Source organism: Pholis gunnellus, assembly GCF_910591455.1.
Source record: "Pholis gunnellus genome assembly, chromosome: 2".
NCBI classification, from domain to species: Eukaryota; Metazoa; Chordata; class Actinopteri; order Perciformes; family Pholidae; genus Pholis; species Pholis gunnellus.
The window spans coordinates 3,303,934-3,331,265 of record NC_136536.1 but is presented as its reverse complement, the minus strand read 5'-3'; the positions used below and the strand labels follow the sequence as shown (position 1 = coordinate 3,331,265).

At 44.8% G+C, this 27,332-nt stretch overlaps 1 protein-coding gene across 1 annotated transcript in view; it reads right to left on the bottom strand.

Annotated features, from left to right (window-relative positions):
- Nucleotides 1-1,220: 1,220 nt before the first annotated feature.
- Nucleotides 1,221-27,332, bottom strand: part of LOC306707406 (metabotropic glutamate receptor 7-like) — a gene marked incomplete at both ends in the record, with an annotated part of 61,287 nt that continues 35,175 nt past the window's right edge. The window contains 6 exons of the mRNA XM_079174854.1: nucleotides 1,221-1,270; nucleotides 4,466-4,718; nucleotides 12,702-13,637; nucleotides 18,137-18,272; nucleotides 23,679-23,883; nucleotides 25,708-25,845. Of these exons, the coding sequence (XP_079030980.1) occupies nucleotides 1,221-1,270; nucleotides 4,466-4,718; nucleotides 12,702-13,637; nucleotides 18,137-18,272; nucleotides 23,679-23,883; nucleotides 25,708-25,845 (1,718 nt within the window). The remainder of the gene's footprint in view (nucleotides 1,271-4,465; nucleotides 4,719-12,701; nucleotides 13,638-18,136; nucleotides 18,273-23,678; nucleotides 23,884-25,707; nucleotides 25,846-27,332) is intronic.

Here is a 27,332-nt window from a genome sequence, read left to right as displayed (position 1 = left end):
GACGGGTTCACATTGAACCTGTGAAACAAACGCTCTGATTAATCGTTTCTTATTCACGCAGCGGTTTGAAAACACGCCGACTCGCACGCACAGAAAGAACTCTGATCTGCCGTCTGCTTTAGTTGTATAAAAAGATAACAAAATGATTTTTATTACATGTTCATAATTTGACAGACATCACAACATACTTGCATGATTGCTCTGGTATTAATGCTTCCCACACCATGATTAGGCATAATATACCCAGTACCAAACTATATAAAACAAACATGCGTGCAGATACAGAAGGGGGGGGGGGGGGGGGGGGCAACAACAGATTAAAGCCATATTCTGTCATCTCATGAAGTTCAGCTCTGGTAAAGAAAAACAAACGGCAGAAGGGTGCTGAAGATTATTATCACTTTCAGAATTTATTTCTCTTTTTTTTTCTTAGTTTTTTTTCTTGTTTACATCAAATAGAACAGACACATGCAAAGTGAACACTTTGTGGTGCTTCTCATTACCATCCAAAGACTGGATATCTATATCGTTGTACTCCAAACATGAAAAATACTCTCGAATATTTACAAAAAAATATATATACTTACAACGCCCATCACTCTAACATAACAATCATCTGGGACCGATTCGAGCTGATTTCAGTAACACAGAGTACTGGATGTGGCAGCGCTTGCTGTTCAAGGTAATTAAATCAACTGCAAGAAGAAGAGGCACAGAAGAGAAATCACTTAAACAATACAAAACAGAAGTCGGATAATGGGAACCCCAAGAGAATATGGCTTTAATGACATTTTAAAAGAAATTATCTTGAAAGCAGATCCACTGTCCCTTTTTTTTTTTGTGTGTTTTTCTTTTTCCCCCGTGGTTTGTCCTCGTTCACAGTGACCCCTTTTAGCAGGCAAGTTGTTCTCTGTCAGAGAAACGGGGGAGGAGGAGGAGGGGGGTGGGGGGCCACGACAAGTTTAAAACCTACAGTTCGGTTACTGAGGCCCACAGCCGCTCGTCTCCGTCAGGACTCCACGTGTCTGGATGAAGGTCGGATGCTATCCTGGAGTGCATAGGTACTGCAGGTGGTGCTGCGACGCCTGCGCTCGCTCTCTGGTCCTCCAGAGATCCCCTCCCTCCTCTCTTTTTTTTTCTTCTTCTTCTTCTTCTTCTTCAAAATCACAGATGAAAGGACAAAAAGCATTCTTTTTTTTTTTCTTCTTTTTTCAAGCAGATCAGATCCTGAGGTTGTTGTAACTCACGTATGTTTTCTTGGTAGCTTGACCTGAGAACAGAGAGAAAGAAGAGATTAAGGTTTACGTTGAGCTAAAAAATAAATAAATAAAAAAGGCATCTTGAGGAAGCAGCTAAACAACTGCTTCAGTAAACTCCTTCCTGCTGTGCTGTGCATTCCTTATCATCAGCTGTGTGCAATCAGTAGCAATATTTTCTGGCCTGGTGTATCATTTCAACTCTCAAGGCCCCCGTGTGCAGCCTTAGTTTCTATTTTCAGATGTTAACTAGAGATAAAAACACACACACACACACACACACACACACACACCACACGTGAGCACACAACAAACGCTAGGGGATGCAATGCGATCCCAGCCTGGATTGCCATGGAAACATATCAGAATGTGGCTGAGTGCCTAGAAGCTGTGTGTGTGTGTGTGTGTGTGTGTGTGTGTGTGTGTGTGTGTGTGTGTGTGTGTGTGTGTGTGTGTGTGTGTGTGTGTCGGTATGAGAACCAGCTTCAAGCCTGCAGAGTGAAGGCGTTCCGTAAAGAGGCCGTTTCAGGGTTAAAGACTGCGATCATGTGGTCAGCGGGCCGACGGCAAGTACAAGGACGGGTGCGTTTGCAGAGGGACCGCGTGAGAATTTTTTATTTTTATTTTTTTAAATCACAGTAAATTCTCATTCCACTGCTTTAATGTTGCTATGGCGACCAGCTCCCATGGACTATGCAATTAAAGTTGCACCGTTTCTTTACAGCTGCATTTTGTTATCTTGGCCGGCGAGTATGATGAATAAAACATAAGTAAATATACAGCAGATTCTTGTTAACTAACTTTTTTTTAGCTAGACGCCGCGTGTGTGTGTGTGTGTGTGTGTGTGTGTGTGTGTGTGTGTGTGTGTGTTTACGACATCTCCCTACGCTATCATCTTAATCCTTTACAACGATAGCTTATTATTCATCTCGTCCCACAACTTTTACTTCATATGGTTCTGCTGGTTTTCTTCCCTGGTTCTGTGTTCTTCCCACAGTGCTCATTGGAATTGATCTGAAAAGCTTCCTCACATCCTCACATGCCTGTTTTTTGGTCGATCTATATTGGGAACGTGAAGAATTTCAACAATCTCAGATTTGCAAGGTCTTTAAGAGGCGTAATCATGACGATATCACACCGCATCAGCGCCGATGTAAATCTGCAGCACTGCTAATGTTCTTAATCCCGTAAATCACTCCAATGAGTCACCTCATACTGGGCTGATGGGCCCTGAAAGGGAGGTATTTGGTGCTCTGATGGTTACAGGAATTGACGGACAGTCTCCCGGGACGGTCGAGGCTCAGTTCAGGTTCCTGAAGGGAGGGGGGGGGGGGGGGGGGGGGCAGGCGGTCATGCACATAAATTTGCCATTAATAAATGTCACTTCTCCCTGCCGCTGGAAAAGAAGGGCAAGAGGAGGAGAGAGTGTGTGCGGGGAGGGGGAGGCGAGGCGAGAAGACATTCGTGTAGGGGGAGACAGAAGGTGAGAGACACACGCCGAGCGGATGACGCGGCGGTGCACTTTTGGGAGCACAACCGCGTGGCCCCGCTTGGGGACTTTGGATGCGCTGCTGCGACAGATGTGAAGGTTTCACCCTCAGTGCAGAGTGAATTTGCTCATTGAGCCACATGTGTGCAGGCAAGGATATGTCCCCCCCCCCCCCCCCCCCCCAATCCCCCTGATACACTTTGCATCAGCTCTCTGATTCATACACTTTCAGTCACACACGGATGCACACACTCACACAAACAGACACACACACACACACACATGAGCTTATTTGGCTCCCGACAGATGAGTGTGACAACTGTTGGGTGCTTGGAGAAATTCCCGGTAAAAATCTGTCATCTCATAGGCTTAATTCAAAGAGGGGGTGGAGGGGCGGGCGCACCTGTGGGTGCCGCGATGGCTCTGTGTGATTAGAGGCGTTGCGGGAGAGGAGGCCTGTGATGTGTGATTTGCATGAGCTGTCAATCATCTCCGTCTTCATCCTGACAACTTCAGAGAGAGAGCGAGAGAGAGAGAGAGCAAAGAGCTTCCATGGCAACGTTGGTCTACATTCCAGCTTTTTGCGGTTGTGTTTTCTTTTTTTTCCTCCCTGAAACCCTTTCAAGTGTTGCTGTTTAGCACAAACACCAAACGTGTGGCGGTGCGCAGGCTTCCTCACTCGCGTCCTAATACCTGGTATTATCTTTGCTCACAGGATCACGCTTCCTGTTTCAGATGCAGGGTGGAGTGAGTAGCACACAGCCACAGAGACTTTACACCTTCCACGTCTCCTTTCTTGTTCGCTGCCGCGCACTCGAGCTAAAAGGTCCAACCGTTACACCAGGAACCCGAGAGAACTCACTCCATGCGACAGGACGTTACACGAACAATTAAAGTGCTGGAATGGGACTTTATGGTTCAAGACAGGAAATATGAGGAAGAATAGAAAGACATCTCATTCGCCCTTCTTAGATAAAAAAAAAGATCAAAACGCTTCAAGCATGGACATATATGTAGATCTCAACTCTTGGCTCTCGGTCATAAAAACGCATCTCTATGTCAGCTTTATTAACTCATCGTAGACTGAATGGACAGACTGTAATCCAGAAATAATTGATATGAAATCATGTCTTTCTCTGGTGCATAATTTGGCTCGATCTTCGCACAAACTATGCTAAATTAAGGTAAAGTGTGACCACTTTTACAAATTGCTAACCGTTGAGCTGTAAAGCAGCGGGTAACATATCCTGATTACACACAAAACGTTGTCTGATGTTAACTTAAATGTGCTCGGTTCAGACCCATGTGGCTCTGAGGCTGTTGTGGTTCCCTCACTGTCGTAGGACACGAACACAGACTCCCGTGCATTGTGAATACGAACCATCACCTTCAGAGGAACGACTCAAAAAGATCTTAAATGGGGGTTGAGCTCTCATGGAGAACAGAGCAGACCTCTTCTACTCCAGCGTCATGAAGAATGTCATTTACATACATACATTGTGTGGCTTTAACAATATTTCTATCGCAATAGTGAACAAGTTAATGTAAAAAAACGCTTTAAGATTTCTTTCCTGCAAACGTTTATGACGAGTTTATCATTGCTTATAGCACAAGGCATGTGCATGTCTTTGTTCTTTGTATGTTATCTATTAGAGTCTTTGCAGCCGTATTGTCCAAGATCCCTCTTGGAAACACTAAAGTCTCATCTCGCCGTACTTACTCATGGGGTCAGCGGCGGGGTTCTCACACAGCTCGGTCTTGGCCTCTCCGTTGGGCCTCTCGTTGGGCTTCTGCGACAGACGCGACGACATGGTGGCGGCCGTCACCACGGCCTTGAAGCTGCGCTTCCTCTTCTGCACGTTCATCTCAGGGTGGAAGATGATGATGTACACCTTGGGCATGTAGAGCATGCCCAGTGCTACCGAGGCACTGAGGTTCATGGAGATGGTCAGCGTGGTGGTCTGAATGTACAGCTGGAAGAAAAGAAGAAAAAAGAAAAGCACCGACGGGTTTAATACAGACAACAAACACAATTCCTTTTTCTGTGAGATGTGGCAGACCTTTTAAAAAAAAAGGTATTAGGAAAAATGAGAGACAAGTCGGCGATGAACATCTGTGTCTGATCACAGAACAGTCCCCCTGTTGAGCCCAGTGATGAGGCAAAAACCTAATAATACCACCGCCTGATAACAGAATATGAGCATCCAGCGGCAAAACAAAGTAGCTGAGTTTAGAAAAACTCACAAAGAGCCGACATCATTAGAGGACGTGTTTGTCCGACTAACACAATACAAACCCTCCTGATAACGACAGATAATTCTATTCAGTGACAAACATTTACTCTTTGGTAATCTTTTATTATCAGATATGTAGGTGGCGTGGACATTTGCTCCATGTAGCTGTTGGGGGGGGGGGGGGAGGAGCAGTCGTGCGTGCGGTAACATAATCCAGCAGCATTTATTAAAGCCTGACCTGCAGCGACTCAGTCAAGTCGAAGACGGCTCAAGCGTGTTAATGACAATCGCAGAAGCGTCACCGTGACGTTATCGAAACGTCCTCACGCGGCCTCCTTTCCAGACCCCCCCCCCACCCCCCCCCCATCTAGCTACTTCTTCCCCCGACCAGCAATTCATCCGGCCCAGCTTGCATTTCGATGTAAATTCCTCCCGGAGTAGCGCATGAACACTGCGTCGGCGTACAGCAGGTCTACGTGTGTTTCTTTTCTTCTTTCCAGCTCTGCATGCGGTGGAGTGCCGCCTGTGAAAGGCTCTCCCTGCGTTAAGTGGATAAAGATCATTCACCAGGTTTCCATTCATGTGAGCCCCACACTTGTTCGTTTCCTTAAACGCCTCCTCGGAGGTTACGCAACACCACCGACATTGATGTGTGGTAATTACGAGCTTACATAACCCTGATTTAGGTTAACACACATTTCATAGCGACTTCATCAAGCGCCGGTGATTTTCGGTACGAGGTGGAGAGGGCAGCGATTCAGCACGCAAGAGCTTCTCCTTTTTTTGTCATTTGAGGGTCTTTGGAGGAGAAAAGAATCGCTTCAAGAGGGGACGTCACGGTTTCAAGAGCAGATCACCAAAGCCCTCCTCTCTAATGTACTTGAAAGCATCAGATGTCACTCGTGTGCTGCCAGCTGCCGGTGATGTGAACGTGGATTGGAGGAGGACGATTGTAAACACATTAGCCGCCACAGTGTATCTGCAGAGAGGAAGAAATGTCACCATTTGCATGCAGTTTTTTTTTTCGTGGCAAATAAACAGCACGACTAATGGAGATTTCTTTCGTACAAGACGGGGCTCATTTGCATGCCAGTCATGCCTTTTGTCTCCCAATCATTCAGACGCCCGATACCATCAACATGCCAGTGCACTCAACAGCCTCTTTCTCCCTCCATCCCCTCCATCCCCTCCATCCCCTCCTGCCTCTGTGTGGAGCAGCATCAGAGGCAGCAATCTGGCTGGCGCACCATGCATTAATAACAGTATGAATATCACAATGCATTCGATGCACTCTGTTCTGTGTCACTCCAAGCTGGAGAGAGGGAGGAATCTCTCTCTCTCTCTTTCTCTCTCTCTCTCTCTCTCTCTCTCTCTCTCAATTTGCAGCGTTTGTGATTAGATATTTGGGGGCGACCGATCAGAAAGCAGCAACGTGGCGTCAAATACAATCACTAGAGGATCGCCACCCCTGTGCGCTGTGTTTTTCCATGTTTGGTAGTTGGTAATCTGGTCTGGTATCCATAGCAACACTACACAGAGTTTGGTACCGGGCAACTAAAACGCGGCGGGAATAAGCTTTTAATGAGATCCCGAAACCTTGGACGCTGCAATGCTGACCCTATCAGAACTGATTTATTGACCATGCAGGGGAGTTGATTCAGAGCACAATGCGTATTAGGTGCTTACTCATACTCATCTCACACACACACACACACACACACACACACACACACACACACACACACACACACACACACACACACACACACACACACACACACACAACATGAAGATATGTAGCTTTTTTTCACTCCCACTAAAACAGCTGCACATGCGCATAAACCAAAATCCTTCTTTTCGCCTCTAATCACAGACAGGGTTCTCCATTGTGCCCCCCCGATGAGCTTGACCCAAATTTTGCAGCCCCCCCCCCCCAACTAAAATGTTTAGCTTGTCACAGAACATCCATAATTAAATCCTGTTGCTTTAACATAAATAAATACATGAAGTCATTTCTCACAACTGCTTGGCAACTCTCTATTTATAGCCGCGGTAATGATTTATTAACATCCTCATCAAGAGTCAAATCAAAAACGGCTGCTTTTCAATTTTACATCGCTTTGACGAGCCAAACACCAAACATCCAGCCACAGCCAGCGACACGTCTTCCATTTAAACAAAAAGCTGCTGAGGGTAATCCTCATAATTATGCCCACCAGGGATACACTTACTGCAAAGGCAATTTAGTCGGGTATGGTTGAGTACTATAAATGTACACAGCGATAAGGACTCGATTCAGTGAGTGACAATTAGGAGGCTCTCCGCCCCGTTGGAGAATACCTCCAGTAATGGATCCAGGGGATTTGCAGTCTCCTCTCAAACCACCTGGAAGTCTCGATGTGTTGGGTGGCCTACTTTTCCTCACGTCATGAGTAACTCTATCTGGCTTCGTGCCGCACAAAGCTCTTTTCCATATAGAGTAGGAGCAGGTAAATGGACTTGCATTTGTAGAAAGCCTTTCTAGTCTTCCGACCACTCAAAGCGCTCTCCATTACACACCAGCAAAAACGGTAACAATTTGAGGTTCAGTGTCTTTGCACATCGACACTTTGACATGGACCGGAGGAGAGTTGGGATCGAACCCAAAAGACGACCTGCCGCCATCTTGTAGTCTTTGTTGCTGGAGCATTTGTAGCATATTTCAGAATACGCTCATCAACAATCGGAGGGAAGGAAGCTTGGGGGGCGGGATTTTATTTGTGCGGAGCGGAACTTGAGAAGATCATCGCTCACGGTCGACCACCCGGCATCCGAAGGAGGAGTCGAGAGAGGGAGGAGAGCCGAGATGGAATCTAAGCAAACCCAGCTAGGACCGACAGACGCTCCACTACCCGGTCTGCTCCGGGCTAATGTCTGCTCGCAGGAAATTCAGACTAACCTGAAGTCAACATTTTTTAATTAGGACGTTGGACATATTATCTGTTTACATTCTTCCTGATTGGAAAAGCACTTCTGTTGTTCTTTGCAGTTGTAGTTCAATTTATGATGCACAAGAAAAACTTGACATTGTGTAACCTCGTGTTGCATAATTATGAATTAAATTACCCTAGAATCTTTGCATAAATAGGTTGTGACACATAGCAGCCACTCTTCATGTGTTAGAGCAAGTCATTAAGAGTCAAAACTGTCTGACACGTTTCCTCGACATGATTTGTTGTAATGCATTGTTTACACCAGACTTCACGGTGATGTGTTTGTTGCTCTAATCAAGGCCTGTATTCATCAAGTGTCATTCATCAAAGTGGGAAATCAGTGATGAAAGGCCCGGAATTCTATGGGCGGCACAATGTTGGTCCAACCTAGACAATGGCTGGATGGATGACGGCATGTATAGATGTATAGACAGACTAACAGACAGACGGACGGACTAATGGACTGATGGACGGACTGATGGATGGATAGATGGACGGATGAATTGTTAGATTGATGATGGATGAATGGATAGATGGACGGAGGGATTGGTTGGATGAGTATGTTAGCACTAAACCTAAAGAGTGTAATCTTTCTTGATTTAAGAAGTGAAGAAATGCAATAAAGATGAGAAGAGATATTTTGCCAACGCTTGTTGACTTGACTAAGCTTATAAAAAAACACTGTTTTGACAGAAAGAAGCAGAAACTGCTCCTCTCAACTCGTTCTGGCTGCGTGGGAAACGCTGCTTCACTGCAACAGTGAATTTAAGCGATAAATCAAAAACATCGCAACTTGAATCAAACTTTGCACAACATTATCTTGGCGAGGCGAGACCAAATCTAATATAGAGTCATTTTTCATTATTAATTTATTTCAAATTAAGGCAGAGCTACCATAATTGAGAGATTTATTCACAGTGTTAACAGTTTATTTCTCCAGACTGGATTTACTTTACAGCAATATATTTTCTCCCACCTGCGAAGTGGAAGATTTCATGCTCTCGGTGGAGAGGCGTGCTACAGCCCACAGAGGGCTTCCAACAGCACTGCTGTGTGCGCAACACTGAACAATAGATGCGGTTTGTGTGTGGCATGTTTTGTAAAACCATGTGGTTGTGAAAGGGCTGATATGATAATTTCACACTGCAAATTACCTGGTATTATAATTTGTGTTCATTTTAAGTGTTTACTTAAAGTCTGCTATGCAAATGACGTATTTGTAAATAACCATTATAAGATGCGGAAATTGATTTTGGCATCATATTTTTTGCATATTACTTTGGGAGTTAAGTTATTTACCCGTACTCATAAATACTCATCGTACACTCGTCTAATACTTTGTGGCTCTGAGTGTCTCCCACTTCATGAATGATTAATAGATAAATAAATCCTCTTCATCGTGAAGGATGTTCAATATCTATTTTCAAACTTAAACCTACAACTTTTACACTTGACCAGTTTTAGCTGTTTTGCCTCCAGACCGCTAAGGGTTTCAACTTTCAAGCATCAAACATCTTAAAGGCAGTATTTCAAAGGACTTCACATCTCAATGATTGTCAAGTCAAACTCCCGTCAAGCAGTTTTTTTTTTTGTGGCTAAGACAGAGACGGGAGTATTAGAAGTTGCAATTTTGTCTTTTACCTGCTGAAGGCTGGAATGAAGAAGTTTCTGCTGCGTGTAGTTAGTTTTTGCTAATGAGTCTTGGCAGCACGGTCTCTCTTCAAGAGGGCTCGTGGGCACAGGAGACATCTTACAAGAGCCTAAGTGGTTTCTATACACGTAGTGAAGTATGTTCGTTTTAATGCCAGGACGTTCTCCTTTAAGCATGACTGAACCTTGTGAGTGTTTTACTAGAAAGTGTCTGTCTAGATTGTTTCCACCTCAGGGAAAATGTTTCATTATATTACAAACCTGAACTATAAGACATGTGCTGTTTTGGGTCAAGGATGTTACTAAATGAGAGAGTTGTGTTCAGTGACAGCAAAACATTTGCAGTCATGTATAAAACATTTTTTGGGGGGATTTTGGTAACGCTGTTCTGTACATGTCTCTGTCATCTGATTGCTCAAAGGTGCATTTGAGTCGCAGGCTTGGAGTTTGTTTCAAAAGTCGGTGGAGCTCCAGATCTGAGGTCAGCTGGTGACTCTCTCAGTCATTAACTTGAGAGTGTCGAGTAGTCCGACTGAGCACATGCAGGTGCACAGGAGGCGGGCGAAAGTGGAGGGATGCTCTGTGATCTTTTGTTTCCATTTTTCGCATGGCTTCCCTCCACATGAGTTTTAATGGGCTAAACAAAGGGGAGGGGGGGAGAGAGTCACAGGTGTGGAAAATAAGGGCATCAAAATGGTGTTGAGTTAAAGAAGTAAGTCACAACTTCTGCTACAACACAACGCAGCAAAACAACATATGGTCCAACAGCTCCGAATCGTTTTGGATGATCACTGGCAGCTGGTTTCACATCGTCCCGGAGTTTGTCATAAATCTTTTGATATTGGACAACCTGGGGTGAGAGAGATTATTCAAATCTGACTGCAGTTAAAAACACAGCAAGTCTAGGTGCTCATGAAGTGAGGATGTAGTCAAATGCATCACACTGGATCACATCTAGCCTCCAACGGTTCATTAACATGCACACACACATCATCAAATCTCCTCTATAGAGACAGCGAAACGCGTCATACTATGAAAACCACGCCGGCCAGAGGGGAAAACAATATGCAGCCAACGGCTGAAACACTAACAAAATGGCTGTAGCTAGCTAGAAATCTTAGCATCCCCTGCTTTATGGTCTGTTTGACTCTAAATGGACCATCATTTACTAAATGAACATCGTGCTGTATTGAAGAAGACTTGAAACTAGAGATTGAGACCATAAACTCATGTTTACAATGTTTACTGAGGTAATAAATCAAGAGAGAAGTAGAGTCATTTTCTCATAGACTTCTATACAACCAGAGGAGTCGCCCCCTGGTGGACACTAGAGAGAATGCAGCTTGAAGACATGAAGCTTTGGCTTCACTTTTTAGAACCTGAAGTTGCCGCCTGGTCAACAAGTTACTGTAGTTAGCGAACACATTTTCATAAAATGCTGCATGGCTTTCTGAGTCATCCACATTCTGCTACAACACAACTTACATACTGTTAAAAACTGTTTAGCTTGACTTACAGAAATATAGCTATAGCCTAAAACTGACATGTGACATAGACATACAGAGCGCGCATTCTTCCTGTGGATGCCTCGTGTCTTATTGCTTGTATCCTCAGTTGTTTTGGTTCGGCAGCTTATACAAATTCAGTTCTTGGTTCTTTACCGTGTTGGTAGTGAATCCCACCGCGCAGCTGCTGTTAGCGCATGTTCTGTTGTTTGCTAGCAAACACCTTCACACAATACAAATACAACGGGACTTAAATGCTCTCTATTTATATCAACAATGACACCAATATGTGTATTCATGAAGGTATATGAGAGATATTGTGATGACTGTATAAGTAAGATGAAATAATGTACGGGACAGCCTCACTTCACCGTAGCTACACTGCAGCTCCTGCAAAAGGATGTTATGGAGACATGCAAAGGCACTTCTCACTTGCAGTGACTAGGGAGTTGGCAGAAATGCGCCCACGAAGGCCATTCCACCAGGACGCTGTGGTGTGAGTGTGAGGCAGGAGCCGGTGTGAAGAAAAGAATTAACTGCATAAAGGGGAAAGATAAACACATTACTGCCTCGCTAGTCGCCGCGAGTAACATAATGAACTCCTAATCGCTGCTGAGGGTGTAATTCATCTATGAAATCAGCAGCAAATTGAGATGAGGAAAATCAGTTTCTGATCCATCTCGAGCGGTAGCTTAGCGGGGAGGATATTGAACGGCGTTGCCTCTCAATAGGTTAGGAGTAACACTTCCCTGTCAGCATCGATATTCTGTCAGTGGGGAAAACTTCCACCGTCCGCTGCTCCTCCTCCGCCGCGCCTCGCAACGCGCAGCTCACGAGTCCAGCAGGCAAATCTGTATTCTGTCCGGCGCTCTCTTGCCAGATAAGCAATGACTACAGCGTCGGGTCAGAATGTCATATTCTCAATCAACTCCAGTAACACCCGGTGTCAAATGCTTTGTTGAGTAGAGCACAGCTGTCAACAGATGGAATGCGTTCAATCAAACTTCTATTTAACGTCTCCTTCCTCCAGCAGCTCCTCCTCCTCCTCCTCCTCCTCCTCGGCCCACTCGTCTCCCCTCTCCAGAATAAGGCATGACAGTGTGTGTTGAGCCCAAGGCGAGTGAGAGTTAAGATTATGGCATCTGGAGCTGCTGGCACCCCCATCCGCATCGCTCCTCAGGCGTTTCAGGATTCTGGTGCTTAACATCAACTCCTTCCTCCGCCTTTCCATGCCTATTTCTGTCTGCGGTGGTCCTAGTGTGGGTTTCCAAGCAAATCCGAGCCATGCGAATGTGAAGTCGAAAGAAAATGAACCCATAACTTATACAGTCGCTGAATGTGTGTGTGTGTGTGTGTGAGCTCTCCCTTTATGTACCGTTTGTGTTTTCATTTTGCGTTTGTACAAATATTCATGTGCGCATGTGTTTGGACCAGATAAAAACAGGGCCGAAGGAATGAAAGAGGAATTTGTGAGAGGAGGGAGAGAGACAAGACAAAGAGAAGGGTGGCGACAGAGAGAGAGAGAGAGAGAGAGAGAGAGAGAGAGAGAGAGAGAGAGAGAGAGAGAGAAAGCAACAGAGAAAGAAATGACTCACCTTCTCTGCCGACTGGGCCGTGCCAAAGAAAATCGGGATGAAGGCCAGCCAGACTATGCAAGTGGTGTACATAGTGAAGCCGATGGGCTTGGCTTCGTTGAAGTCTTCCGGCACGTCCCTCGTCTTGATGGCGTAGATGGTGCAGGTCACCATCAACAGGATGCTGTAGCCCAGCGAGCAGATTATCTGCAGGTCTGTGATGTCGCACTTCAGCACGCCGCGGGCCAGCATGGGGTTGATGGTCTTCTGCTCGTCGTAGTCGACGATGGTGTTCGGGGGGTCCACGGCGAACCACATCAGCACGCCCAGCAGCTGCACGCAGATCAGACTGGAGGTGATGGCGATCTGGGAGGTGGGACTGATGAAGCGCGGGGCCGTGACCGTCTGCTTGCCCTGCTCGAAGATCCGATAGATGCGGTTGGTCTTGGTGAGCAGCGCCGCGTAGCTGATGCACATGCCCAGGCCCAGGAAGATCCTCCTGAAGGCGCACACGGCCACGTCGGGCTTGGCGATCATGAGGAAGGTGATGATGTAACACAGGAAGATGCCAGTTAGCAGCACGTAGCTCAGCTCGCGGCCCGACGCCCGCACGATGGGGGTGTCGTTGTGGCGCAGGAACGTGGCCATGACGAAGATGGTGGCGATGATGCCGAGCATGGCCAGGAAGACGGGGATGATCGCCCAAGCGGAGTGCCACTCCAGCTTGACGATGGGGATGGGCTGGCAGGCGGTTCTGTTGGGGTTGGGCCTCATGTTGTAGGCACACAGTCGGCAGGAGGTCTCGTCGTACTGGTACTGGTAGCCGTCGCACAGCTCGCAGTGCCAGCAGCACGGCATGCCCTTCACCCGCTTCTTCCTCTCTCCGGTTTTGCAGGGCAGACTGCACACCGAGATGGGCATCTCCTGCTCCCCATCTGGCCACTGAAGCTCCTCCAGCTGGTGGAGAGATGACACACGGCACAAGGAGACGGGGTTAAACCGGAGGTACCGCTGAATATCAAAAAACCACGCGGATGAACAGGAACACTGGAAATTCGGCCGTGATTTAACATATTAAGCCGTTAATTACTACATTATGCTCCTCATGAGCAGTACAAGGCAATCTTCGCGAGCAGCAGAAAAGATGTAAAACCCAATTCGAAAAAAACAATTAAGCCAACACAGTTCATCTTTCTTGCCAATTTCTTAGAGGGATTGCCTCTTCTAATACATGAAAGTAATTGAAATCACTATGGCAACAGATTCCCACCTTTGTTCAGTGAGATAAAAACAAAAAGGAACGGGAGACGCAAAAAGACATTATGTTTTAATACAGAAGCCGGTGATGTATGAAATGTGTGATGATAAGGAAGGGGAACGGGACTCTGGGATTGCTAAAATGTCTCTTTTAGAGTTTGCGGAGCTATTCCTGTTTATGATCTTGTCATCAAAATGAAAAGTGCCATAAACAGACGCACCGAAGAACTATCGGAAACTCCGATCCAGAAAAAGGCCCCGAGGTGTTTCATGGTTTAAACTCACACTATCTATCTCAACGCGCAAGTCAGCCTTAAAAAAGCCGTGAAGAAATGGAATTTTTAGGGCTCTTACATATTTATTTATTTTAGGGGGGGGGGGGGGGGGGGGGGGTGTTAAAAAAAGCTTTCATAACACTCTGAGCTGATCTTTGATTTATAATGAAAGTGTTCTGATCCACGGCTTTAGAAGACTCATGATTCTCCAGCATGGCACATTCACAGCAATGTACGGTGAGAGCCAAGAAACCAAACACACAAAGAAAGAAACAAAAAGCAGAACGTCAGATTTAAAAGGTGCTTTGAGAGTGCGAAACAAGCGACACCGAAATCACAGAGTGGCATTGCGCTGCACGGGGAAGCAACACAAATTAAATTCCCTTGATGTGAAGTGAGTTCATTGCTCAGAGGAACCCTGTGGAGTTTGAGAACTTTAATAACATTTCAAGCATTCGTTTAGGAGCGCGTCCCCTGTTTTTCGTCGTCTCGTATACGTGCACACGAGTGACATAATACGCAGTCCTGCCAACAGCTTCACACCGTTACGCTCATCTACAGGTGGCAGTGATGCGCCAAGAAACACAGCAACGTGCCAGCAGCAAAGGCAAGGAGGAAGAAGACCGCACGCTAGCAAACAAGCTGTGCGTTCCAATGCTATTTAGTAGAGAAAGATTTAGTACGTCCAAATACATAGTGTGTAGTAAATGCAGTTTGCTTTTCTGGCTGTTCTGACCCTGATATATGAGCAAGAGGTGCAGCATTAAGCTGCGTACTGCCTGCAAGAATATGTACTTTGAAAAGGCAGCTGCAGATTTGTACTAGAACACGTATGATTTTAAATACTAAATCGGTTTTGTTGTTGTCTTCTGAGGCGTGCACCACCTTTGTTAAACCTCAAGGATGCACACAATGCATCTTTAGAGAGGAACACCTTTAATGCTCCACGGTGCACCTTTTAAAGTAACGTACTTGTTTTCCTGCTGAGACTTAGATCAAAAGATTGATACCACTCTCACTGTCTGTCCGTTAAATACGAAGCTGCTGTACAGTACAGCAGCCGGTTAGCTTAGCAACACTAGAAGCATTAGGAAACAGCCTGCCCCACCCGATCCACAACCTCTGAAGCTCACTAATTAGCGTGTGGTATCTGGTTTGTTAAATCCATGTAAAAAAAAAAACAACCACTGCTAGTTGCCTGGCAATGTCAGTGACTGTTAGACTCAAGGAAGTCTAACAGTCTGACACACAAAACCCCTGTAAAGCCACCGCTTGTCATTTGACACTTTTTGGTACCGATCGAACATACGAGACATAACCTGCTAATTAGAGCGCTTTAGAGGTGCAGGCAGGCAGATTTTTGTTGAACTAAGCTGGCTCATGCGCAGCATACTGACGATGATGAGTGTGGCATCAATCTTGTCGTCTAATTCTCTGCAAGAAAAGGAAAAAAAGTGTTAATACACAAAATGTCGAAATGCACTATTTCTCCTCGCTGCTCATCCGTTGGTTTTATGTGGCGCCAAATGTAATTCAATCCGTTTTGGGCAAATATCAAACACGGGGAAATTGTCCCGGACTAACCGCCGGCTCACCTTTTTCACCCGTACACACACACACACACACACACACACACACACACACACACACACACACACACACACACACACACACACACACACACACACACACACACACACACACACACACACACACAACTCATGTTCATCTGTAACACAAACGTCAGCAGCAAAAGAAACTCCATCAGGTCAAAATATCATCACATACAACAGGAATCCAGCCAAGGACACTCACAGCGTGGCCTCCTCCAAATGTGGCAACTGCCAATAATTGCAGATACAGAGAGACACACACACACACCTATAGTGTGTGTGTGTGTGTGTGTGTGTGTCGTGTGCACCTGTATGAGAAATGTGTAGCTTCTGCGGTGTCTGGATAGATGATCATCTGCCATGTATCTGGGGGCACGAAGGCGCCATTTGTTATTTGGACGATGAATGGCGCTCTCTGGAAAACCTCCCGATTACACACAGTGTGGAAACAGTAATGAGACCAACAGCTCTGTTGCCATGGAGACCGGGAAGCAAGATTTTTTTGGACACCTTTGGACTGGCGCGGCTGCCATAGTTTTTTCATTTGGGCTTTTGCTTCGGTTGTTAATTTTAAAATGATAATTAGAGCTTTTTTGTGAGCGTTACGTTGAGCTATCGATGAACGTAAAAGTGCATCGGGACGCTCGTTTCGGGATGAACCTCCCGACACGTTCGCTCCGCATGTGTCACTGAACAAAGCGAGAGCTGTTGCATTGGAATATAATTGAGTTGTAGCAGCATATTAGTTTGTAATCACACTAAAAAAAAAAAAGAATGCAGCACAAATCTCTCGGCAACAGACGTTGCTCCACCTGTGCCATCCGACCCGTTCCGTTGAGTTTAATTCGTGAACCAGAAAGCTATTATGCAAATGTTCACTCATCTGTATGTAAATCTCATGTTTTTATGTGTAATCGGGAGTTACAGAGAAAATGTTCAGCTCGGGTCTCATCCCGTCCTAAAGCACGGGCAGTTTGTTTGCCTTGAAGTAGAATAAAACTCATCTGTTTCTTTATTGTCCGCATGAATCATCGAGGCCGGTTCTTGTGTTGTGACAGTGAGATCCATCATTGACGGCTACAAACCAACACCGTGCACCAATAAAAGCAGTGCAGCAGCCGTCTTCCAGGCTCCACACCTGACCTCATATTAGACGTCATATTTTGTTTTTGTCGGTAGTTATTTAAAGCTCCCATGAAACCAAAAATGCCCAAATCCGTGTTGTCTCATGTCTTCTGCCATCTTTTGAATGTGAAAGTTCAATTTTCACATATCCTATTAGAGCGCTTCTGTTTGCTGTCGTGGGTGTAGCTTGAATTCCACCTGTGGTCATAGATTGTACAGTAAAAGCTACAGAGCACCGGGAGTAACACGGGAGGTCCGTTTGCAACAACACCAACATCTTCACTTGGGTTCACAACGTGTTGTTCTGTTCCTCCCATTCCTACATCTTCCGTCCTCTAAAGCTATAAAGCTATAAAGCAGCGGGAGAAGAGTGATCTCCAACAAATGATCTTGTTAATTGTCGTTCTCATTTCTACTTTCTCACTTTCTTCTTTTTAATGTTGAACTCTGTAATAAAGCCCTCACTGACGCTTTAACATCCTTTTACAGGTGGAAACATATCAAACGCCTTTTTAACAGCATTCAAAATGTGACTGAAATCACCGCATTGTATCACCTTTTACACAGACTTTTAAACCTTCTGTCAGTTTAAGTGCATGTCTTTATTCTCTTTTTAAAAGCAGCTGTTGGCACATTTCTGCATAATTTGCAAATAATCTTTGAAAAAAAAATGTTTAATGATGAATATAAATGTGTTTTATTTCAAAATAAAAGTCTAATAGTAACTTACTGTAGGAGTTTGGAATATGTTTAACATTTGGCTCACATTAGTAGGCAACAAATCAACTGAAATGTGTGTGTGAGAATGTTTATCTCTTCGTTGTTGGAGGAAAATATTACACCTGAAGAATTTTCAACACTCCTCTTCTGAGTAGAGCGTTACACTCGCTAACATGCACACTAGATTCTGTTTTTGTACCTAAAATACACCAATTAGGCTGAAAGTAAAACGTTTCTGCACCTGAGCTCTCTCTGCATTTGAGATGCTAATACTGTGCCGCCCCCCCCCCCCCTCCCCCCTCTTTGTCACACAAGAGATCTACATTTTTGGAAAACACAGAAAGCCTTAGTGCTTGTACATCGTTCGCGTCGCTGAGCGCAGACATCCTGATTAGACACACGAGGTTGAACAAAGGTTTTTTTTGTTCTGCCGTCTTGTGTTCCCGGTGTCGGTGCATCGTCATACCCTGAGCTGCAGGTTCTCCACCCACTGTCCTACCACTCTGTACTCTGGGGTGGAGGAGTTGGTCATCTGGAACTGGAACAGGTCGTAGCGTCCTGGAGCGTCGCCGTTCTTGTTGAACACGACCGAGGTGCCGGCGCTGCCTGTACAGAGCGAGAGAGAGAGAGAGAGAGAGAGAGAGAGAGAGAGAGAGAGAGAGAGAGCAAAAAGAAGGACAGCGGGATGGAAAAGTGTTAGCCGCTGGTGTGACAGAGCACAGCACCTCTTCTAATAAGAGGAAAAACATGAACTTTTAACCCTCACAGTGGCGGAGGCCCTCATGGACCACACTAAGGACCACAGAGGGTTTAAATCTGCTGCTCCCAGTTAAAACCTCCAAACACAATAACCTATGTATCCAACCGTTATGATAATCACGCACGGGGAAGAAAGCTCCCTGCTGACCAATAGAACCCTTCCTCACCTGCTTCCTATGCATCATCACGGCTGCACCGTGGCCTCTGGAGGAATTCATTTTCATATTCGTAGACATGCTTAGATGGTGTGACCTCTTGGGCCGTGTGCTCTTGTATCATAAAAAATAAAAAAAAATAAAAAAACACCTCCTCGGGTCAAAAGCAATGCATTCCAATCACACAGGGGACAACAACAGGATGCAGGGAGGATAAACAGGTCAGCCAAAGCATCATATGGTCCCCATCTGGTCTCAGAGTGCAGCAGCCTGTCTCAAGCAGAGCCCTGAAGATTTCACTAATTAGCTCAGAGAGGACCGCGCACACCTGAAACATTACGCACGAGGAAAATTACTTTATTTGTTTGTGAGAGCTCTCGGGCCCGTCAGTCTGCGTCTGCAATATCGCTCAATTATGACTGCAGAGTCGGAGCGAGATATCGTGTCAGTGCAGATGTCATCTCCCTCGCAGCAGCGAACGTCGAGCGGCATTAATGGGAAAAAACGGTTGTGCTCTATTTTATACATGAGGTCTGCATTGTTGATGAGGTCACTTCTACTATCCCACAATGCTGAGACAATGAACAAGTGCTGCGTTTTACACGGATTCACCTTGGCACTGCATAGAGGAGCTCGTAAGCACGAATGGAGATACCACTTTTGAAATGGGACGGGGGGAGTCTGATGACACTTGGCATGGGAATTAAAGGACTTTAATAGCTCGGGCTATAAAAAAAAGAACAGAGGAAGGACCAGGAGCATATGTCCAAAACCCTTTTGGGAACAAGAGGTCGTTTTTATCTGGAGCAGAACTCGTGGCTTTTGGATGGAAGGCCACTGCACCCTTTCTCTTAGTTTCTTTAGCCAGAAGGGAATTTCATCTCCCTCCAGCTTTTTCTTCCAAGGACATTTGTCATTGAGCATTCTACAAAAGTTTCAGGCCCAAAGACTCTTGTAAAACAAGAGAGACGGAGGTAGCAATAGGAAAAAAAAGAAGAAAAAAGCCCATTTCAGGTGACGGAATACGGGGGCAGTATAAATAAAACACCGTGGACAAGCATCCGAATGTTCCATTTTGACTTTGTGACACCATTTTGCTTTTATAAATGTCAGTTTATAAGACCTTGATGCAGAGCCACAAACCCCTCATTATCTGCTGTTATGCAAAGTGACAGCAGATATATTTCACTTTAACAACGCAGAAATGGCCCTAATTCATAAGCATCCGTGTGTCGGCACATTAAATGAAGCAGGACGGGTGTTCAGAATTAACTGCTTGTGAAGCCCGTAGTAGTAAAGAAAAATTCCCCTCAACGCTACAAAACCAAACCAAAACTCGGTGGGTGGCAGTCACCGCGCTGTCACTTCTGCCGCCACCAAACACAACAGTCGACTCGTTGACACAGTGAATAAAGACGTTGACAAGGTATTGACTCCTGCGAGCAGCAGCGGTGACGGGGATATCATTCTTACTCTAAGCCCCGGCAAAGAAAACACACACATACAGCAAAACAAACGAACACAGAAAAGTCATTCAGTAACAGTGACATGAGTGATTGGACGCTTGGCGCTCCTTCAGCTTTAGAGCAAAAATAATTAAGCGCGCGTCTCTCTGTGTGTTCAGATTAGAAATTCCTTTTCTGTTTTTCTATTGTCTGATATTTTCAAGGGAGCAAAACGGTCTGTGTAGGCTCCTCAGCGAGAACGCTGTCTCGGATGAAAGATTCATGCATTGGCATGTGGCTGTGAACTAAGACATGACAAAAGTGCACTGCCGCTGCGCCGAGCAGTGTGGGTGGACTGGGGATCCACTGCTGTGTTTCTTTCGCATCATTATTCTCTCCCCCTGTTTTTTGTTTTTTTTGTGCCTCTCACTCTTCAGCTCTGTGACTCCAGCACAGCGGGGAGATCAACAAAGGAGGCTTACACTCCTTCGCTCTCAAACATACATTAGCAGTTGCACATGCACAGGATAACATGCGTGCTTCCTGTCTCTGAATGCAACGAGGGGCAGTGAGATACAGCTGACGGAGCCACAGCAGAAACAACCCTCGGCTTGCCAGTTAAAAAAAAAAGAAGAAAGAAGAAGAAGAAGAAGAAGAAGAAGAAGAGAAGGGTTGAGAATATAAAAGCAAGACAGGAAGAAGCAGAGGAGGTGGAGAAGGTAGTGATCTTATTTCTGGCTTAGGTGAAATGAACACGCTCTTCGTTGTCAGCGCCACACACACACACACACACACACACGTGAATATTTTTCAGAAGCTGAAAATAAAGAATTCAGCACATGTCCAGATGGTTATTGAGATCGGACAGCAGATTCTCAATCCCATGCATGAATCTGCTCTTAGTTAAGGTCTCCTTGAAATTGTAGCTACTGCACATGCAACTGCATATATATATATATATATATATATATATATATATATATATATATATATATATTCTGCTTCCATAGTCCCACCTGTCTTCTCGCCTGCTGGAACTCTGCACTGCTGCCATAGCGACAGTGTTGGAGGAAGGCAGGCAGCTCTTTAGCTCACTGACACAAGTTTGTCTTTTGTGTACAAGTGATTGTGATCGAAAAAAACAGAAAATGTGCACGGGAACAACGTGGTTTTACGGCGTAATGTTGCCCGTTATATTTATAATCTGTTGAAGAAGAATTCTGCTGAGATGCTGATGTTCTTCTTGTTAACAACTCCATCAATCAAACTAAGTACTGTTTGTGTAAAGCCTGATGCATCGTACTCCTCTGTGCCTCAGACCTCCATTATTGTCCACAAAACTATTAAAAACACATCAGACGTCACATCAGTGCACTTAATTATGCTAAACATGGGCACTGTTGTGTATTTTCGCCCCGCTGCTGGAAATACTCACCAGCGCAGCAAATGTGTATTAATCTGCAGCAAAAAATAGTCCCAAACAAACACTATTTACTCTTTTTGAGAATTCTTTCCTAATTTTTGATCTCATTCCCTGCCTATGGTTTGTTCTTTGTTCAATACTTAACACATTTAATGGAAACAATATATTATATTATTATATAAGTGCTAAAGTGCATATGTTGTATTTGAAAGTATTAGTTTATACTTGTGCCTTTTTCATGTATTCATTGAACCAGGCTTCTCTTTGCTCCTTTTGGTTTTTTTAGACTGCAGTTTATATTTTGCGCAAGATTTAGTGTTAAAAACATCCAATGAAATCAGGCAAAATGAAAGAATCAAATGAAACGAAACACCAGGATCTTTAGTGACTCATTGGGACAAAATGTCTATCCTGGTAAAATACATACAAGTACACTTTTTTCCCCCCACATATCTCATCAAATCCTCCATATAAAACATCATAGTGGAGTATTTAACACTGAAGAAAAGAGCTCGGTCCACCTCTAAAACGTGGGCCAGTTTTGTAAGAGGCATGCGCTGTTCTCCTACTTTAAACAGCTGAATCTAATCTAGATCATTCTAAGAAGACACAACGTGCTTCAGAAGAGCCTCTAATGATGACTGGCTGATATACACACCAGCACATTTGTAATGACAAGAGGCCTCTATTGTATTAAACTCATCTCCCATTTGGGGCCATTGCTCCACTCACTTCTGCATTTCAGAGCCGCTGTCATTAATAGCTGGTTGCCATTAATTGTTAAGTATCTTCCCCATCGCTTTCTGCGCGGGACTGAATAATGTAGAGTTTCAAGTGCTGGCAGACCCATAACATATCACATCGGCTCAAAATATCACACAGATCCAGGAAGTGTTTGAGCTTTGAATGAAGCTAGATTTACATTGTACAAGCCCACAAGAAACAAGGTGCATAAAAACAGAGGAGGTGGTATTGATTAATTCATTAAATTAAATGTAATGCTCGTTATACTCCGAATATAACTGCATTTATGCCCACAGTTGAGTTGTTCTCTAAATTGCTTTTTTAAATGGACACTGTGGACTGCTGTGGACACAGCAGCTTTGAGTACATACTTGGAGGATAAAGCAGTAGTTAAATGAAGATTCATGCCAGACTCCTGCCCGTCAGCTGTCTTCTGGGTTTAACATGAACATTTAAGTGGTACGGTTAGCTTGATCAAATATACATATTTGTGGCAATTTCCTAACGTGTCTGCAGGTTTTAAGCAATTGTTTGATATTTTGGGGAATATGCTTATTTGCTTTCTTGCCAAGAGTTAGATGAACAAGTCGAAACCGCTCCGGCGCCTGTAGTGTAAATAATTAGCATAAAGACAGCTCGTCTGGCTCCATCCGAGGGTTAAAACTAGAATTAAAAGTCGTGTTGGAGTTTACAGCCAAAATGTCATCAAATTCATCATTTAGTTTTCGTCATAATTAGCATTTGAATGCCAAAAATGTGTTTGTGAGGTCACAGTGAGCTTTGACCACCAACATTTAAATCAGTTCATCCTTAATTCCAAGTGGATGTGGAGGCAGAACTAATCCAGTACCAGCACCTTTCAAGCTAATTAATTAACACGTTGTATCTCGTTTGTCTAACGTGTACAGAAAGACGAACCGTTCGCTGTTCCACGGAAGGTTTTGTCCCGAACTACTACGTCTCAAAACCACGACTTGTTTTCACGCTTTTGGTTCGGATCAAACAAATGAAAGAGCGAGCTTTAGAGGTGAGCCACGCTAAGTGTTTTCCCCTCTGTTTCCAGTCACTGTGCTAAGCTAAGCTAACCAGCTGCTGGCTGTAACTTTATAATTTCGCCTACACACGTAACACATGAGTCGTATCAATCTTCTAATCCAACCTAGAAGGGTCAGTTGGCTCATTTAAACTCATTTGTGAATGAGCTAGTTTTCTCATAGACTTCTATACAACCAGAGGAGTCGCCCCCTGGTGGACATTAGACAGAATGCAAGTGTGAGGCACTTCAGCACTGGCTTCACTTTTCAGAACTGGAGGTTGCCGCCTGCTTCTACCTCATTATGTTTATACATGCTTTTAGTGAAGTATATCATTCTGTTGATTATACTGTATCAGAAATGGCCAAAACTCTGCAGAAAGTAAAAACATTTGACTTTTCTTACCCACGCATTCTATAAGCATCTGATAACTTCTACGATGCGTCACTCACCGTTGAAGCTGGTGTTCCGTATGTACTTCAGCAGAGTCTTCCCCTCGGCGGACTCCATTTGTGGACAAACGCCAGGATGATCGGGACACAAGTCCCTCTGCATGTTGTGAAGAGCGTGGGCCATGGCGTACACCGCGTCAATCACAAACTGCACCTTCCCTTCCTGCTCGTACTTGGATTCGCTCCCGATGCGCTCCTTGCCTGAGGGAGGGGAAAAGGAAGGAAGGAGGAGAACTTACAGGCAAATACACCGTGAGCCATTAGACATTACATCCTCTCAGCGCCCGCTATCATCCCCAGCTTCATTTTTTTCATTCCTCCATTTACCATTTGCTGCCACCGACTTCAATTGTGATTTTGTAGGAATTACACCTAAAGGGACAATGTGGCAGAGCAAAGTAAGAAGACACATTTAATTCCCAAGTGGAAAATATCAAGCAGAGCTGTGAGACAAAGTGTTTGTGACGAATGCGGCGGCGCTCGGATTGAATTACTGCGGCGCATTACGGAGCGATAGGCTGCTGAGAACGGGGGCCTCACTCTGCAAGGTGATGAAGATCGCCATGAACTTCAGTAACATACTCTTCCTGCTCTTTTAGATCGTCTTCCCAGTGCACTGCCCTTTCACTACGGGCTGCTGTAAAGGTTTTGCCTCGCGCTGCTGGTACTCTGCTTGAATACGTAATGTTCGGCCTCAGCTGGGTTTCTGTTTTTGTTAGAAAAACAGAATTAATGATTCTATACCCCCGGTAGATGAAAGCTGCATTTCAAATTGTAACAACGAAAATACTACTATCACTTTTAATGACACTAATCATCATAATCATCATCATTATCATTTCAATATTCAAGCTCCCGGTTAATAAAAAGGCCGAATCAAGGAAATAAAAGACAAGATTTCTCCTCAGTGATAGCTGCTCTTAGCTCCCGTGGAGAGCTCAGCGGAGGGGCAGATGGTGGTAATAGGACACATGTAAGAATGTGGGAGACTTGCATAAACTGAAGGAGGTCAGAAGCAATCTGTGCTGACATTTCGGGCCATTTTTCAGAACTTAACATACATTTCAGCCCACACATAAACCTTCCTGCTTTTCAAAGCTCCTCACAGGATGCTAAATGGACAGTTGTCTAACGCAAAAGTCTCCCAGTATTCAGCCTTCATAAATAGCAGCTCGGCTGGTTGTGTAAAAGGAAGCGAATATAGAGACGGAGAAGATAAGACGAGACATTTATGGGCATTTCACAGAGGGATTGTGGGGCTCACTGAGTGGACGAGCATCTTCTTGTCTTTGACGCATGACAAATGACGCCAAACAGGAGATTATAAAGGAAACCAAACCCCTTCTGCAAACAGTAATTTATGTCACGCTGCCATTACTGTCATCCCCGCATGCAATCAAGAATTAATACAGCATCCCACATCACAGGCATCATCCGACGTGGATAATGAATGCAGCGCAATGCCTGTCACACCGTTGACAGGCACAGTTTAGGTAATACGAGAATGCATCACTGTTAACAACACTATCGTTAATGCTGCCGAGAAGACGGTGATAAAACAGAATGGGGGCATGAGCGGTGTTCACTTTTGCTTTCTGTCATTTTTGCCTGTAATTTCCAACCTAAATAAAGTGCACTCTGGCTCTGTGCCGTTAGTACACACGGCACGACTCTGCTGAGCTGTCAAGGTGACTGGGTTAAGGGGGAAGAGAGGGAATAAGGGATTTAAGAGGTACAGGACATTAGCCAGAGGAGCAGACGGTCTGTAACAGTAGTATGACTAAGACGCATGGTCGCATTATTATTCTAATAATAAACTCTGCCTGTCCTGCGCCCGCTGGGCAGAAACACCTGGTGTTAGACTTTCTGGTTGCACTGCAGAGAAGAAGGGTTGAATAAAAAAAAAAACACAACAGTCCATCTGCAGCTACTAATGTGAAACATAAGGTCAAGTTCATGACAACCTGACAGGGGAGGGTGAAAATACGCATTACCCATTAGTGTAATACCACCTCACGCGTGTACCTGTGCATTTCCGGCTCGTATCCTCTCTCTTCGAGGCACTGAGGAGCCTGCAGTCAAAGTTCTCCTCCCAGAACTCGGCGAACCACACGTTCCTGCGGTTGTTCTCCAGGGTGAGCCCGGTGAAGTATTCGTCAAACCCTGCGGGGGGTGGGGGGGGGGGGGGGGGGGGGAGAGGAGGAACGGCTCAGTTCCGAACCAATTATCGACAGATTCAAAACCTGGGAGGAAATGAAGCGGAAATCTTGCTGCAGCGGCGTCGCGGGCAGGTTGGTGGTGCTGGTGGCCGCTACGTGTTCAAAGAAAAACCCAGCAAAAAAAGCACTACTTCATCAAAAATTGACCACGGAGGTTCCTCTTCCTCTCAAGCCCCATGGAACTTTAATCACTTCTTTCATCTAGGAAATTACATTAATTAAAAACAGGATGCATAATAAATAACGCAGCGATTGTAAGCGGTGCCGCGGCCTGTTGCCTCAGGCCGAGGGGTCCTGCAGGTGCTGAACACGTTTTTTTCTTCCCTTCATTAAATTCATAACAACAGAAACAGATTGAAGGCATGATGTTTTAGCTTAGCACTCATTTCAAACGGGCATCGGGCGCCTGTGTGAAGCCTTAGCTTGAGGAGAGGTAACTTGCTGCAACAAAGAAAAACAGAAGAAGAAGAAAAAAGCTTGTGTGCTGCATTTTGTTCTCTTGTTTGTGCAACTTTACCACCCAATGTGGGTCAGGGAAGTGAGCAGGGACAAACTTCACCGTGCTGCAGTATTTTTTCTTTTTTTTTTTTTACCTTTTGCTAGAGTTTCCTCGAGAAGAAGAATAATTTCACATTTTAAAGTCCCTCTGTCTGAGTCTCCACTCTCTGTTATCCAGCCATATCAGATGAGTCGTGGGTAGAGGTGATAATGTCTCATCGGAGCCGAATGACTCAGCTGATTTTCTTTTCAAAAGACCATCAATGATGCATGGTGGATTAATAATATTCTGCCTCCAGAGTGTACATTTGTCCTGGCTCGAGCTCCCCTAATTACAGGAAGCTTCATACAACTCCGGCTTTCACATCTTTTGCTGGATTGTAATGATGAGTGGTTGTCTGGATTTGTGACACCAGACAAAATTTGCTGTGAATATTCTATTTCTGTGGTTAATTTATAGGTTGTTACAGGACAAACTCCTCCGTTTTCTCGTGGGTGCAGCTGCAGTTTTCAGAGAAAAGCAGCTCTAAGCACTAAAATGTAATTGATGATAGTATTTCTTTTGGAGTTCGATGACAGAAATTGTTAAAAATGATTAAAAAACATCAATGCTTAAAATTTAAAACTGAATTAAATCTTTTTCTCTGACTGATCCTTTTGTTTGCCTTTCAACGATGATCCATCAGAGACCAGAGATACTGACTCCTCCACAGAGACCTCTCCATTGTTAAAAACAAATATGTAAAACCACACGGATTCTTTTCTCTGAAACGACGGCAAAAGGTGACAAAGTTTTCATTTATTGGTTCCGGTGTCTAATAAAATGTACAGAGTAGCCCGTTTGTCCACACTGACTTCAGTCTGGTCATGTACAACCCACGGCCAAATGTAACAAGGTCACACTTGTTCTCTGAGGATTGTCGAAAGTCATTG